Here is a 16,373-nt window from a genome sequence, read left to right as displayed (position 1 = left end):
CCAGGTCTTTGACCAGCAAAATGGTCCGGGGCTGAAAGTGGTTAAAGGTCTCCGAAAGGGTTACAGTTCAATAAAATCAAAATATAGTTCATCCACTTTTTGAGGCCTACTGAAATCTCATCTCTGCCAGTAAATATTAAATGTATTTCTTCATGAATTCACAACAGGTACAATCATAGTAGATGAAGATAGCAGGTAAGGGTACAATGATAGTAGACAGAGATAGTAGGTAAGGGTACAATGATAGTAGACGGAGATAGTAGGTAAGGGTACAATGATAGTAGACGGAGATAGTAGGTAAGGGTACAATAATAGTAGACGGAGATAGTAGGTAGGGGTACAATGATAGTAGACGGAGATAGTAGGTAAGGGTACAATGATAGTAGACGGAGATAGTAGGTAAGGGTACAATGATAGTAGACGGAGATAGTAGGTAAGGGTACAATGATAGTAGACGGAGATAGTAGGTAAGGGTACAATGAGAGTAGATGGAGATAGTAGGTAAGGGTACAATGATAGTAGACGGAGAGAGTAGGTAAGGGTACAATGATAGTAGATGGAGATAGTAGGTAAGGGTACAATGATAGTAGACGGAGATAGTAGGTAAGGGTACAATGATAGTAGACGGAGATAGTAGGTAAGGGTACAATGATAGTAGACAGAGATAGTAGGTAAGGGTACAATGATAGTAGATGGAGATAGTAGGTAAGGGTACAATGATAGTAGACGGAGATAGTAGGTAAGGGTACAATGATAGTAGACGGAGATAGTAGGTAAGGGTACAATGATAGTAGACGGAGATAGTAGGTAAGGGTACAATGATAGTAGACAGAGATAGTAGGTAAGGGTACAATGATGAAAGACAGAGATATTGTAATAGGTAAGGGTATAATGATATGTAGAAGGAAATCACATAAGTCAGAGATAGTAGGTCACGAATGATAGTAGGCATATATTAGTGTAGAATTCTAAATGCAGAACTCAGAGTCCACCTCTCTCCCTCGTCACCCCTCCCTTCCATATAAAGAGGAGTTGTATCAGCTATCAGTCATATCACACCTGTCCTACCTGCAGCTTCTACATCCCTACTCACACTGCTCTCACCTGTACCCGCAGGGCATCAGTCTCACAAGGTTTCCCTGGAGAGAGTACATAGATCATATCAGGTACTGAGGCACCGAGAAGAGCTCATGTAACCTTGGAGGGGCTGAAAGAAAACCAGGACACCTTCTGTCGTCTCGTTGAACCTAGACCTTCTGGATTGTAGGTTTGTGTTTTCATTTAGTAGTGTCAAAATTACTACAATTACTATGCTATACTATTACTATTTCTATATTTATATACTATAAATTACTATACTATACTATTACTATATTTATATACTATAAATTACTATAGACTGTCCGTGGAGCTTCTTGTTCAGCATTTCACTTTTTTTTTTTAAGACTTAAGTTCACACTGGCATTAAGAGCAGGCGTTGGAGAGAAGTTTAAAAACGCCCATCAAATGCCCGTGCACAAGATATACTAGATACACTAAGTGTTAGCGACACGTTGCTTCAAAATTGAAGCCTCGTGTTGAGCCAGGAGTCGTTTGGAGCCTTTCAACGCCCCCCATTCACATCTATGGTAACGCTCCACTTATCGACATATTCTTCACCCATGGGGAGCTGCACCAAATTCTTTAACAATATTATTGTATGCGGTCTCTTACTATTTGCCTCCATTATCAGCCCTATGATAGAAGTTACACTTGTAGAGCTGTAGATATTGGGTGAAGACTTTGACCTTCTTCTCACAGATGTTAACACCGATTGGTACCAAGCCAGTCATTTCTGGGTCTTTTAAAAAAATTAGAAACATTGGCTTACGTATATATACTGTTTAACTGGACTCAACTCTCTTAGGACTCATGGGTGAAAGCCCCCTGGTCCAGGTGCTTTATTCAATTTTTTTTATTTATTTGTTTTTGGAACATATACATGGTGAGCCATTGAGCCATGGAGGTCCAGACTCTTAGGACTCATGGGTGAAAGCCACCTGGTCCAGGTGCTTTATTAAAAAAAATTTTTGTTTCTGGAACATATACATGGTGAGCCATTCAGCCATGGAGGTCCGGACTCTTAGGACTCATGGGTGAAAGCCACCTGGTTCAGGTGCGTTATTCAAAAAAAAGTTTTATTTATGGAACATATACATGGTGAGCCATTGAGCCATGGAGGTCCAGATTCTTAAGACTCATGGGTGAAAGCCAACTGGTCCAAGTTCTTTATTCAAATTTTTTTTGTTTGTTTCTGGAACATATACACGGTGAGCCATTGAGCCATGGAGGTCCAGACTCTTAGGACTCATGGGTGAAAGCCAACTGGTCCAAGTTCTTTATTCAAATTTTTTTTGTTTGTTTCTGGAACATGGTGAGCCATTGAGCCATGGAGGTCCAGATTCTTAGGACTCATGGGTGAAAGCTAACTGGTCCAAGTTCTTTATTCAAATTTTTTGTTTTTGTTTCTGGAACATATACACGGTGAGCCATTGAGCCATGGAGGTCCAGATTCTTAGGACTCATGGGTGAAAGCCAACTGGTCCAAGTTCTTTATTCAATTTTTTTTGTTTTTGTTTCTGGAACATATACATGGTGAGCCATTGAGCCATGGAGGTCCAGACTCTTAGGACTCATGGGTGAAAGCCACCTGGTCTAGGTGCTTTATTCACATTTTTGTTTTTGTTTCTGGAACATATACATGGTGAGCCATTGAGCCATGGAGGTTCCTTGTGTTAATACCGTTCCCGTATTTTACATCAGCACCCCCAACCCTCCCTTTGTAGCTCTATATCAGCCTTTCTCAACCTTTTCAACATAGAGGAACCCTTGAAATAGTTCTCCGGTCTCAGCGAACCCCCTGCTAAAAAAATTGAAATCTACAACTCATGATACATTAGTGTGATGGTCAGTGGGAGGAATGGTCCTTACACTTGTGGTCATTGTGAAGAATTACCTCCTTACAGAGAGCTAAAAGGATCAATGGTGTGAGTGTGAACTTATCCGAGAGGCAGAAATTGCCCAATGCTGAAGGAACCCCTACAACCTCTGGAGGAACCCTAGGGTTCCACGGAACCCTGGTTGAGAATCACTGCTCTATATAGTGTTATAGAACATGTGAGTCCTATGGAAATGTGAGGAATAAATAACACCAGCTCACTCCTTCCATTATATTCATTCTCATAAATGTCCATTGCTCACTTCCATCTGTCCTCCCCCATTTTCTTAGAAAACTGATGAACGCTGCCCCCTAGAATCTTTCCGATATGCAGCACATTATTGAATTCTGCGTAAATTGCGTGATTCTCCAGACACACCCATTTGCAAAACCTTCAATCCTCCTTATCTGTTCATCGCTGCTTTGTTGCATTTTTTCTTGTCGGTAAAAAGGGGGGGGGGGGCTCAGTGGCTTTTTGGTTCCATGGGTGGGCTACAGGTCCTTCCCAAGTCTTCTAGTGCCGCGTACAGACGGTCGGAATTTCGGGCCGACAAAAGACCGATGAGAGCTTATCATCTAAAAAAATGCGACTGCGTGTAGGCTCCATCGGATTTTTTTGCTGGCCGAATTTCCGACCAGCAAGAGATTGAGAGCAGGTTCTCAATTTTTTTTCCGGCAGGATAAAGTTTCTATCGGAAATTTCCGATCGCATGTATTGCAATTTCCGACGTGCAAAAACTCACGCGTGCTCAGATTCAACATACGAGACGGAAGCTGTTGGCTACTGTGGGTATTGAACTTCCTTTTTTTAGTCCCCCGTCGTTGTACGTCACCGCGTTCTTGGCGGTCGGAGTTTGGTGTGACCGCGTGTAAGTACACAAGACAAGCTTGAGCGAAATCCCCGTCGGAATTCCTATCAGAGCTTTTTCGTGACCAAAATTCCGATTGTGTCTACACGGCATTAGACTTTCCTAGTACAAGACTGGTTGGGATAACTCTATGTCGGGAGGAGGGGGAGAATCAATTTGGAGGTCCAGACTGTGAGTGGGGCTTGCTGGAGTCAAGGAGAAGACAAGAGATACGGTTACGGCCGTCATTAACCCTGTAGGATCTGGAAATGGTCATATTTTTTGGCTTTGGAAAAGATACTTCCACCGGTGTTGGAGATGTCATAATTAAGAATAATTCAGTTTTAAGATATCTGTGTTCTTAGTAATGGTCGAGCTTTCTAGGGATTAGTATTTAGCCCAGGGGGTCTTCAAACTACAGGCCTCCAGTTATTCAGGAACTTCCCATCATGCCTGTTCATGTCTGTGAATGTCAGAGTTGTGTAGTTCCACAACAGCTGGAGGGCCGTAGTTCGAGGATCCTTGGTTTAGCCATTTCATTTAGTATAACCCCTTTTACGGAGAGAGAAGAACAAAATTGAATATTACGGTGCTATTTGTTAATGTCAGCGTACTCATCAAAATCCACAGGTCCTATCTGTTCTGTTTGATTAAACCTTGTTTGTGAAAATACATCAAATTTACCTAGAAGAGACCCTTGCTGACAAAATATATACTATATTACCAAAAGTATTGGGACACCTGCCTTTAGGTGCACATGAACTTTAACGGTAATTCCAGCCCAAATCAATTTGGTGGAGGGGGGATTATGGTGTGTGGGGTTGTTTTTCCAGGGGTTGGGCTTGGCCCTTTAGTTCCAGTGAAGGGAACTCTTAAGAAAAAGTTTTAGTTTTTAACCACTTCCATACCAGCACTTCTCTCCTACATGTAAAAATCATCATTTTTTTTTTTTTGCTAGAAAATTACTTTAGAACCCCCAAACATTAAATAAATAAATAAATATATATATGTATGTATATATATATATATATATATATATATATATATATATATATATATATATATATATATATATATATATATATACATACATATATATTTTTAGCAGATACCCCAGGGAATAAAATGGCATTTATTGCAACTTTTTATGTCACACGGTATTAGCGCAGTCATTTTTCAAATGTGTTTTTTTGGGGGGGGCAATTTTTTTTTTTTTTAATGAATAAAAACAAAACAAAAAAAAAACAGTAAAGCTAGCCCAATTTTTTTTTTTTACGTAAATAGATACCTCACATGTCACACTTTAAAATTGCGCACACTGGTGGCGTGGCTCCAAACTTCGGTACTTAAAAATCTCCATAGGCGACACTTTATTATTTTTTTTTTTTAACAGGTTAGATGTTTTGAGGTTCAGAGGAGGTCTAGGGCTAGAATTATTGCTCTCGCTCTAACGTTCGCGGTGATACCTCACATGTGGGGTTTGAACACCGTTTACATATGCGAGCGCGGCCTAGGTATGCCTTTTCTTCTGCGTGCGAGCTCGCGTGGACGGGGACGCTTACATTTATTTTATTTTTTATTATTGTTATTTTATTTAATTTCTTACACTTTTAAACTTTCCCTTTTGAATACAATTTTTTAGATCACTTTTATTCCTATTACAAGGGATATGAACATCCCTTGTAATAGGAATAGTGCGTGACAGGTCCTCTTTATTGAGAGATGTGGGGTCTATAAGACCTAAGAGCAAATATAAGATCAAAAAAAAAAAATTAACGATCTGATTCTTTTTAGCCGAGTCCCCAGCTCTGTTTAATTCCGTCATAACGTCGTCCCCCCCCCCCGGGGGCCTCCGTGAGTCATAGAGATTGCCGGGGACCATCCGTCCCTTGGTTTTCTCTATGACTTCCTTTCCGGCGCTGGTGGATTCCTTCTTAGGGTCACCGATGACACGGGAGAGTCAGGAGAGTCAGGAGAAGCATCGGAGAGCGGTGGGGGGGCGGGAACTTCCCCTCTCGTCTCCGGAAAAAATGATTAAGCAGCAGAACTGATCCTTCTTATGATGAATGAAAAAGGGTTTCTGATAAAGAAAACTATAGAGGGTGTGCCACATCCCAAATGTACCTAGAAAGAGAAAAGAGCCCCCTAGTGTGGGACTTTTGAAGGCTCTACCACATAAACATTGAGAAGTAGTAGAAAAAAAATATTGAACATTTATTAGAAAGCATATCTAAAATATTGAAAAAAGGAAGAGGAAATCTGCGCTACAGTGTATACTTAACGAAAATGTGTGATGCAGCAATTCTAATATATACCCAAAGTGAAATATACATATAAAAACAAAGAAAAAGAAGAGAACTGCGCAATCCCTAATACTTCTATTAGGATGTAAACCACTCTACCTTAAAGAAGTGTATCTTGTGATCTATTATTCTAACACACCAAACTAATGACTAAATAAAACATAAGGCATTACTTATAACTAAATACAGTAAACATATATATTGCCCCTCATAGGTTATGAACCAAAAGGAAAAAATGTACAATTCTAAGTCAGCGATTCAAAAACAAGAAACATATAAAGTAGAATCAAACAGTACTGAAAATGTATGTGATAACATAAAGTCCATTAAAAGTCCAACTGGAGAAACACCCTGTGTAGAAGGGATCTATTCAATCGTAAAACTTTTCAATCAACGTGAAGTAAAACCAGGTGCACCTCCACCAGACAAGTAATAATAGCCCCTTACCAGACGTCCCGGTAGGGAGCGCTTAATCACAAAATGGGTCTGAAGATGGATCAAACTTGAGCCCTCCAAATGGAACACTTTTACGTAGGGATACACCAGTCATAAACCATCCAGCAGGGGAAAACGCTGTTTGAAGCGGGACTCAGATGTGTAGCATTGTAGGATCAAGGAAGGTTCACCATAGGGAGGAAAAGATGCTCCAAATAGTGTAAAATCATTTATTAAAACAAAAATATAAAACAAGAGATGCACTTACAAACATGAAAGAACATCGGGCATATCATCAAACTGGGCAAGCGTCGGCCGATCGCGAACACCAATCGATATCCCTTCTGGTACCAGTTCACATGAGGCAAGTCAGCGTGTCACGCCACCCAACGCGTTTCGTGAAAAATTCACGTCGTCTGGGGTATGGGTGACACGCCATATTGCCTCCATTATATAATGAATGTTGGAACAAGCCACCTCCTCCGTTGTGTGAGAGCCTGTTTCACTTCCGGGATCAAAGGACCAGGCCTCACTCTCATATCCAATAGAGTGAGAGCCTGTTTCACTTCCGGGATCAAAGGACCAGGCCTCACTCTCATATCCAATAGAGTGCGAGCCTATTTCACTTCCGGGATCAAAGAACCAGGCCTCACTCTCATATCCAATAGAGTGCAAGGTCAGAGAGCCAAGGCGGCGGAAATGATCCATGCAATCACCCTCCCCTCCCTGTTTACGACTGTAAAACGACGCTCCTTACAACGGCGTGACGAGCGGATGACGCCACATCGTACGTCACGAGCGGATGACAACACGTCGTACGTAGCGAGCGGATGGACGGCGCACATCACCCACTACAAGGAAGTATGTGCGCTCCATCTGATGCCAAGTCTCGCTTTCAATACAATGTACGTAACGAGCAGATGACAACACACCGTACGTAGCGGGCGGATGGGCGGCTCACCCCCTGCAGGGAAGTGTGTGCGTTTCATCTGGTGCCATGTCTCGCTTTTAATACAGTGTAGTCGTGGCTCCAGACCGCCATAGCAAATAAATCTTCCTCCATATCACGAAGGAGGAAGAATAAAGAATTATATATATATATATACCTCAAATAAAATTAAATTAAAAAGGGAGGAGGGGACTAGTCCAACCACAAAATTAAAAATTATTAACTAACACTTAATAATCAAAAATGGATAAAACATACAAGGCACTTTGTAATACATGGCTAACTCAATATGTGGTTAAACACTTCATAAAATAAAATATTGCACATGGCCGTGGATACAGTGTATACAAAAATGCAAAGGAAGATATCACTTCCTGAACCCGACGCGTTTCAGAGATGGATGCTGTCTCCTTCATCAGGGAGAAAAAATATAATATCGATAAAATTCAAATGCAAAATGATCGACAGCGATTGAGCCCTCAAATAATACTGGGCAAACATACAGAGAATGCTTAGGGTATTGAAAAAAAATTACCCCATAGCCATTTAAAGTGGTTGTAAACCCTTACAAACCACTTTGACCTACAGGTAAGCCTAGATTAAGGCTTACCTGCAGGTCCAAGAAATATCTCCTAAACCTACACGGTTTAGGAGATATTTACCCAAAGACAGCCACCTCTGTCTACGGCGCATGCGCCATAGACAGCGGTGCGCAGGCGCATTGGGGCAGGCCGTGGATACCGGCCATATGCCGCGAGTGTCAGCTCCCGTGCGCATGCGCGGAAGTGACATCATCACGGCTCCGGCGAATCACGGAGCCGCGAGACCTGGAAGTCGCTCCGGGGTACATGGCAGCGGCGAAGAGGAAGACGGAGGACCGCTTCGGGGGCTTTGTTCTCAGGTAAGTTATTCATAATGAGCTAGTATTGTATGCATACTAGCTCATTATGCCTTTGCCTTGCAGGGTGTGTTTTTTTTTTCCCCTTTACTTCCTCTTTAATGCTAATGCTTTAATGCTAATGACTATGATGTAATTTTTTCAAGAGAACTCTCTGCACTTGTTAGATCGGGAAATGCTGTTTTAAGATCGGGAAGGGAAAAGAATCTTGATTTTTGATTCGCGTACACACCACCGGACTTTTCGACAGCAAAGGTCCGATGGAACGAATCTGGATTTACCACTTTAATGGTAATTCCAGTCCAAAATCAATTTGGTGGAGGGGGGGATTCGATCGTGCGCGGGCTCCATCGGACCTTTGCTGTCCAAAAATCTGACGGACTTTAGAAATGGAACATGTTTCAAATTTTTTCCGCCGGAACTCCACTGGACCCAGTTCCTATTGAAAAATCCTCTTGTGTGTATGCTAGTCCGACGGACAAAAACCGATGCGAGGGCAGCTATTGGCTACTGGCCATGAACTTCCTTATTCTAGTCCGGTCGTACGTCATCACGGTTGAATCCGTCGGACTTTGGTGTGATTGTGTGTGGCCAAGTCCATTCATTTGGAAAGTCCACCGGAACTCCGCCGAAAGTCCGCTGGGAAGACCATCGGGCCTAGGCCGTCGAAAAGTCTGCTTGTGGCGTACACGGCATTAACGATTAATCATGCAGCTCTACTTACCCTTTGCCCTCGGTGCAGAATGTTAGTGGATCTCCTTTGGCACACATTGTTTGTGTTTGATCGCCTGCCACCTGCCACCACTGTATGTCATGTAAACAAGAGTACAGGTCTCAAGGTTATGATTGTAAGGACGTGAGGGCCAAAGGAGCAGAGGCCACATCAGCGTCTGGCTGGGAGATTGTAAACCTCATCAAAAGCGTCATAAATCTTAGATTGTCATCACTCTATAAATAACAGCAGAACTTCTCTGGAAACCAACCAACCTTACCAGTCTTGGTGCCACCTAGGCGCCAGTTCACATTAGGATGCTTGGCAGGAGTTGTACACAAACAACACAAGGGTGTGGGCCAAACGTAAAGCTTCCAGCGAATTCTATTCACGGTATATGTTAAGTAGCCTTTCCAAACATCAACACTGCCAATACAAATTAAACGCTAATTAGATTCCGACTCTGCTTTATGAGCCTCCCATTCCAGCTGAGCCAGTTTATATGATGTGCAACCTTTCGAAAATATATAAAAAAAAACTGGGTAGGTAGGAATTTAGGTGTGGAAATACAAGTAGAAACATGAAATTTCTTGATTAAAATTCATTATTGCAAAACACTTCATAAACCTAGCAGAACGCTTCAAGTTTAAAATAGAGCAAGTGGGTTCCAACAAGTAGGGCAGGGACAAGCTGTGGGCAGGAGGGGAAGCTGCCCTGGGCGCAGTCACTTCCTGCAGGGATAGGGGCACCCTGTGCTGAGTTCCTTCTTTTACAAGGCTGACAGGAGTGGTGACAGCAGCATCACCACTCCTGTGAGCCCAGGGTGGGGAACAGCAAGGAAGGAGATGAGAGGAGATGAGGGTTGTGTTCCCCTAAGCTTCAACATTATGAACGGGAAGACGGGGGGCACAGTTTTCCATGCTTGCACTGGACGCTGGATGACCTTGTTGCGGCACTGCCAATAAGCGCTGTTCACCATGGTCGATATATATCGATGAGATAACCAATGAGTAAACAGTAAATTTGTCCATGCAAAACGTTTCCTGGGACAAAGTCCACTTCTTCAAGGATACTTGTGCAGCAGTCCACAGGATGTATCTCATGTGGGAATTTGCGCTAACTTTGTGTGAATATAGAACCCTTTATTCTTCTTCAAACCATTCAAAGAACTGTCTGACCCCCTGATCCCGGGTATGATTTCTGTAAGAAACCTCTTCCTGGATGCAGTACTCCTTGGAACCAGGGGCGTAACTATGGGGGGTGCAGCAGTCGCGACCGCAACTGGGCCCATTGATGCAGGGGGCCCATGCAGCCCCCCTCTACATATGACCAGCAACAGCATAGGCAGCTAGGGGTACCAGTGCACCATGGACACGGGTGGCTGGAGGTGGAGGGTGACTAGCAGAGCTCCATGCTCGACTATCACACTGGCTGCTCTTTAGTTGTGCATTCCCGCATGACCTGTGTCCTCGGCCAGCTCCTTAGAGTACCCCTCTCCTGCCCCATGCATTGCCGCTCAGTCCGATGTCTGTTCTCCCCAGCCAGAGTCCCGCCCCCCCCCCCCCCCCTGAGTCCGGCCCATACTGCACTGCATACTTCTCCTGGGTAAACAAACTTTAAGCACACAGATGCAGTGCAGCCCTATGAGAGCCCCCTGGAGGACACTGCAGGATTGTCTGCCAGCCCCCCTCCTCCCCCGTCATACACAGATGATGAAAGGTCTTTCTGGGAGATATGCTGATCACCCGTCCAGCACACTGGATGGAGCCCAGGCCAACATGGATGAGTGAGCGGCCTGCAGCTTGGTCATGCCCACACACCATTACATACCCCCTCCATCTCCCCCTGGGGACAGGGACCCCTTCTCACGTGGGGACAGGGACCCCCACCTCCCCTGGGGACAGGGACCCCTTCTCACCTGGGGGCAGTAACTTTATCTGCCCTGGAGAAAAGGACTTCATCTCTTCTGGGGACGGGGACCCCGTCCTGCCTAGGGACAGTCCCCCAATGGGGCACCTAAAAATAAAAAAATAAAAAAAAACTGATACCAGTGGTGGAACTACAGGGCTCACAAAGGTCATACCTGTGACCACGCCCTGGAGTTCCACCGCCGGACTCGGAGGGAAAGGCCCTGGTTGGGGTTCAGGGGGGCCCTTCATGATTTCTTGCATCGGAGGCCCTGAAGGTTCTAGTTACGCCACTGCTTGAACCCATTTGTCCTATTTTAAATTTGAAGAGTTCTGTTCCTTTTTTTCCTAAGTCAGTTTATACAATACTTATCCCAAACCTCAAGAGAGCCAACGCAGCAGTTATTTTCAGTTATACCCCAACTCTGCACCGTGGGCCTTGTGGTTTCCCAACCAAGCCACTTTATACGAGACGCAACCTTTCTCAAACATCAACAGAGCCAATGCAACAAAACACAAATTTGTTTCCAGTTATGCCCCAAACTTTTCTCCATGGGTCTCGCATTTCGGCTAAGCCACATGACCAGGGGCGGACTGACAACTCATGGGGCCCCCGGGCAATAGGAGATTATGGGGCCCCCAGGCAATCAGAGATTATGGGGCCACACAGTAGACACAAACACACACACACACAGTATACAATCGCACAGTATACAAAGACATGTTTCTATTGGCTGAAAAGGTACTGGAGAGATGGGACAGCTATAATCTCAAGATTTTTAGACCAAAAAGATGTCGGTAAGGGACATTTCAGAGACAGATGTAAAAAACAAAACAAAAAAACACAAATTTTTACATACTGTCCCTGGTTTTACTGAGTCTGGCAACCCTGATGGGGCCCCCTAGTGGCATAGGGCCCTTGGGCAGTGCCCGAGTGGCCCAATGGTCAGTCCGCCCCTGCACATGACCAACCTTTCCCAAACATCAACAGACCCAACACCAATCCGTCACCCATTTTCCCAACGTTGCTGCATGGGACCAACATTCTGGCTAAGCCACTTCATATTATATATAAAAAACATTTCCTCAAACATCAGCAGAGCCAACACAACAAAACACCAATTATTTTACACTTAAAGCCTGTAACAGAACAAACTCGGATAGGGGCTTTTGGTGGTGACCAAGAGCTAGCTTTCTACCCACTGGTTATGGCCCATGGAAGGGACCAGGGATTTTGTCTCTTTTTCCCGATCAGAGCATGAAAAAGAGCTTAGTTCAGCCTCGAAATCCCACAGAAAGAGCAGATCATTCCCTAATGATAGACAAAAATGTGATAAATGCCAAGAGCAAGGCTTGGATTAATTCTCTGAGTAAGGACAACAAAGCTTCCCTTCTGGATTGGATGGAAAGGTGTAATATTAATGTGGTGCAGGTTCATGGTCAGAGGAAATATGGTGGCTTGCAGACTGGGTTGGAGAAGCTTCACTTGGGACAGAAATATTTATCAACAATCTCCCCCAATAAATCTACGAAGATAAATTAATTCCACTTCATCAGACTGCTAGAACATTGTATGTGTTTTGTCTTTTGATGACTTGTCTAGTGGACAGATTACACAGGTGAAAACTAGTTAATGAGATTTGGACAGCCCTGGGTCTTCTTTCTGGGGAACTGGTGCCGGAATTGTCTGGGTGGGCACTAACCTGAATCACCTAGGCTTGTCTAAGTGATTGTTAATTAGCTACTGTTTAATTACATTACTGTTTATGTTTATGTTGGCTGTTCATTAGATGTACCATTAGATGTACTGATGAAATTACTGTTTACAGTTTGCATAGTTTAGGGTATTGTGAACAAGCTCTTATCTGATTTTGTGTGGTATAAATTCTGTGTGAATTTACAATGAAGTCAGTTCCAGTGTGCACCTAAGCTAGTGCTGTCTAGTACTTTGTCAGCTATAATATTCTATTCCTGGTTACAGAGTAGAGGGAGTATTATCTTGGTGGAAGCAACCAAGTGGGTGTCTGGTGGTCTGTTACATACCCCAACCCTGTTCTATAGAACCCGCATTCCAGCTAAGCCACTTCAAATGATACACAACCTTTCCCAAACATCAACAGAACCAACACAACAAAACACCAATTATTTTGAGTTATACCCCATCCTTTCTCCATGGGCCCTGCTTTCCAGCTAAGCCACTCCAAAAGATACGCAACCTTTCCCAAACAATAGAATCAACACAACAAAACACCAATTATTTCGAGTTATACCCCAACCTTGCTGCATGGGCCCTGCTTTTCAGCTAAGCCACTTCAAACGATACGCAACCTTTCCCAAACATCAACAGAATCAACACAACAAAACACCAATTATTTCCAGTTGTACCCCAACTCTGCTCTATGGGACCCGCATTACAGCTAATTCACTTCATATGATACACAAGCATTCCCATCAACGCACCAAAACCCTAATTATTTCCAGTTGTACCCCATGGATGAGCCAGTTTGAGGTGTGGAGGAACTCATAAATGCACTTCTGGAAGAATAGTCAAACATTCCCATAGACCAGTGATGGCGAACCTTGGCACCCCCAGATGTTTTGGAACTACATTTCCCATGATGCTCATGCACTCTGCAGTGTAGTGAAGCATCATGGGAAATGTAGTTCCAAAACATCTGGGGTGCCAAGGTTCACCATCACTGCCATAGACACACAATTCTAAACCTTGTGGACAGCCTTCCCAGAAGAGTTGAAGCTGTTATAGCTGCAAAGGGCGGGCCAACTCAATATTGAACCCTACGGGCTAAGCCTGGGATGCCATTAAAGTTCATGTACTAGTAAAGGCAGGCATCCCAATACTTTTGGTATTATAGTGTAAATGAAGTTGGACTGAGAATTTACTTTTTTATTAAACGATATTGTCAGAATGGAGATTGGACAATGGAGACAGGTTCTCTTCATAGTTCCGTTCCACAGAGAAGCAAAGTGATTTGACAAAAACTGATTTCACCAACATTGCAGCTCCTGATGTCACACATCGAGCTGTTTAGGTAAAACTAGATGACTAATGAGGGTCCTTATACCTAACTCTCATAAATGAAACAGACTGATGGGGCTTAGGTGTCCTTTGACTCTCAAGCTGAAAAGTCAAAGTAAAGCTCAATAACATGGCAAATACAAACAATTATAAAAGCAGTAATAACACATAACTGGACTTCTCATGTTCTTCAACAAGCATAATTGTGATCTGTTCTCTTTCATACCTTTCACGAAGCAGGGCTTGGGCAGCCGAGTCCCATTTCCTCTAGGAAAAGCCCCAGCACACATACATTTGTTGGAACCTATGATGGTGTGTGACAGTGTGAGGCCCTGCCACTGTGTTCGTTTAGGTAGAAATTACACAGAATTTGCATTAAGGCTTAATGCGAAGCTCTAGCCTGGTTGTTATGAGCGGAGAGAGCTGAAGGCTCCAAAGCTCCAAAGTGTCTTGGTTGGCTTGGAACCTTCAAACCTGTGCCTGGGGTTTTGCTGGATGCCTTCAGCCTTTGTAAGTACACAGGTATATAGGGTCGTTATAAGCCAGGTTTGATTAGAGCTCAGTTTCTTGAATTCGGAGACCCTGCCTTAGTGATGTTCTCCAGCCAGTGGGGGATGACTTACTCAGGAGACGAGGCACCATGTTGGGGGGACTTCTTGCCCACAGAACTAGGAAAGTCAGGACAGCTACACGGGTCCAGGGAGACTGGAAAAGCTGAGGTGACTAGTGAGTCCAGGGGGGTTGGAGGGATTCTAAGTTTCTGAAGAGTGTGAGAGAACCAAGGGTGCTGGAAAAATATGGAGGCCAAGCGTGGGCCTGTACAGTAAGGTGCTGTGATAAAAGGCTAAGTGAGCCTAAAGAACCCATGGTCTGGGAGACCAGTGCTAATAGCACTGTAGCTAGGTGGGCTAGCATTTCTTTATTATTTATGGTAGCTGGAGAAGAACCCCTGCGTGGGCAACCAGTTTGAACTGAATTTTGTGTTAGCCCTTATACACACGGTTGGACATTCCGACAACAAAATCCGTTGGATTTTGTCCGGTGGATTTTGTCCAAAACTTGTGTTGCATACACACAGTCGGACAAAGTTGTCGGAAAATCCGATCGTACGTAACGTGATGACGTTATTTCGTTACGACGGGACTACGTTCAGGCTAGTAGCCAATAGCTTTGGTCTAGGAATTTGATCTGAGCATGCGTGGCACTTTGTCCGATCGGAACTCTCTACACACAATTGGACAAAGTCCGATCGGATCATGTTGTTGGAAAGTTTTATAGCCCAGCTCTAAAACTTTGTCCGTCGGACATTCAGACGGAATCAGTCCGATGGAGCCCACACACGGTTGGATTATCCAACAACACGGTCCGATCGGACATTTTCCGCTGGAATGTCTGACCGTGTATACAAGGGCTTAGACTTCCTGTTTCTCTAAATGTTTGCCATTGAGCCCCTAGTTAGAGTTCCTGTCTTCCATGGACTCCCAGGTCACCGATGTCACCTTAATTGATCCCACCACATGGCCCACACCACAAAGACCACACCACATGACCTACACCACTTTTTATCAACATCACTCATTGGTGTTTGTTGGTCATCCTCACTCACACCTTCCACTAATGTCTCTGTTCTTCTCTACCAGTCCAGTGGTCAAATCCAACCATTCATAGAGCTACCAATGTTATTTAAAAAACAAAACAAATGAATACACAGAACAATTAACATCACATAAGTAAACATATGCAGTACATGAAGCAGAATAGCACTTCGTACAAGAGTGTTTCAGGAGAAGGCCACCATAATCCACACCATGCATCATCTCCACCCAAACCGTGAAATTTATGAAAGTAGTAGCTGAAAGCAACTTAAAAGAGACTAAACATTCCAATATTTTCTGCTTTTCTGTTTTTTTCTTTAGATGTTTGTTGCAAGAAGACAAGACATCCATACACCATTTCATCAAGACTCAATGAATTCCTCACCCGCTTCCCTGACTCCCACTTTCCTATCACCTTCTACGTCATTGTCCTTTTCCACATCCTCCCTTTCCACATCTCCCTCTACTATGTCACCTATCTCCCCATTTTCCACTGCCCCATCTCCTGCTTCCATACCCCCCTTAATCTCAATTTCACCAATTTTACCTCAGGGAGACAGTGACTGCTCTCTGAAGTGTCTGATCAATGAGCACGACCTGAACCTATCGGAGCGCCTGGGGGGCGGTTGCTTTGGGGTGGTCAGGAGAGGAGAATGGAGGATTCCCAATGGAAAAACAGTGAGTATTCCCTTCCTTTATCTTGTTTTATTTC

General features: G+C 43.8%; 1 protein-coding gene across 2 annotated transcripts in view; it reads left to right on the top strand.

The window, feature by feature from the left end:
• Positions 1–1,073: 1,073 nt before the first annotated feature.
• Positions 1,074–16,373, top strand: part of LOC143962197 (non-receptor tyrosine-protein kinase TNK1-like) — a 28,486-nt gene continuing 13,186 nt past the window's right edge. Inside the window, exons 1-2 of one of the 2 annotated variants that reach the window (XM_077471528.1) lie at positions 1,074–1,263; positions 15,983–16,339. In XM_077471528.1, coding sequence (XP_077327654.1) covers positions 15,983–16,339 — 357 coding nt within the window. In that variant the 5' untranslated portion in view covers positions 1,074–1,263. Of the gene's footprint in view, positions 1,268–15,982; positions 16,340–16,373 lie in introns of both variants that reach the window. The other variant, XM_077471527.1, reaches the window with a different exon arrangement.

Source organism: Lithobates pipiens, unplaced genomic scaffold, assembly GCF_037356315.1.
Source record: "Lithobates pipiens isolate NorthernLeopardFrog02 unplaced genomic scaffold, aLitPip1_a1.2 Scaffold_8, whole genome shotgun sequence".
Taxonomy (NCBI): domain Eukaryota; kingdom Metazoa; phylum Chordata; class Amphibia; order Anura; family Ranidae; genus Lithobates; species Lithobates pipiens.
The sequence above is the reverse complement of the archived record's forward strand: the minus strand, read 5'-3'. Positions and strand labels throughout refer to the sequence as shown.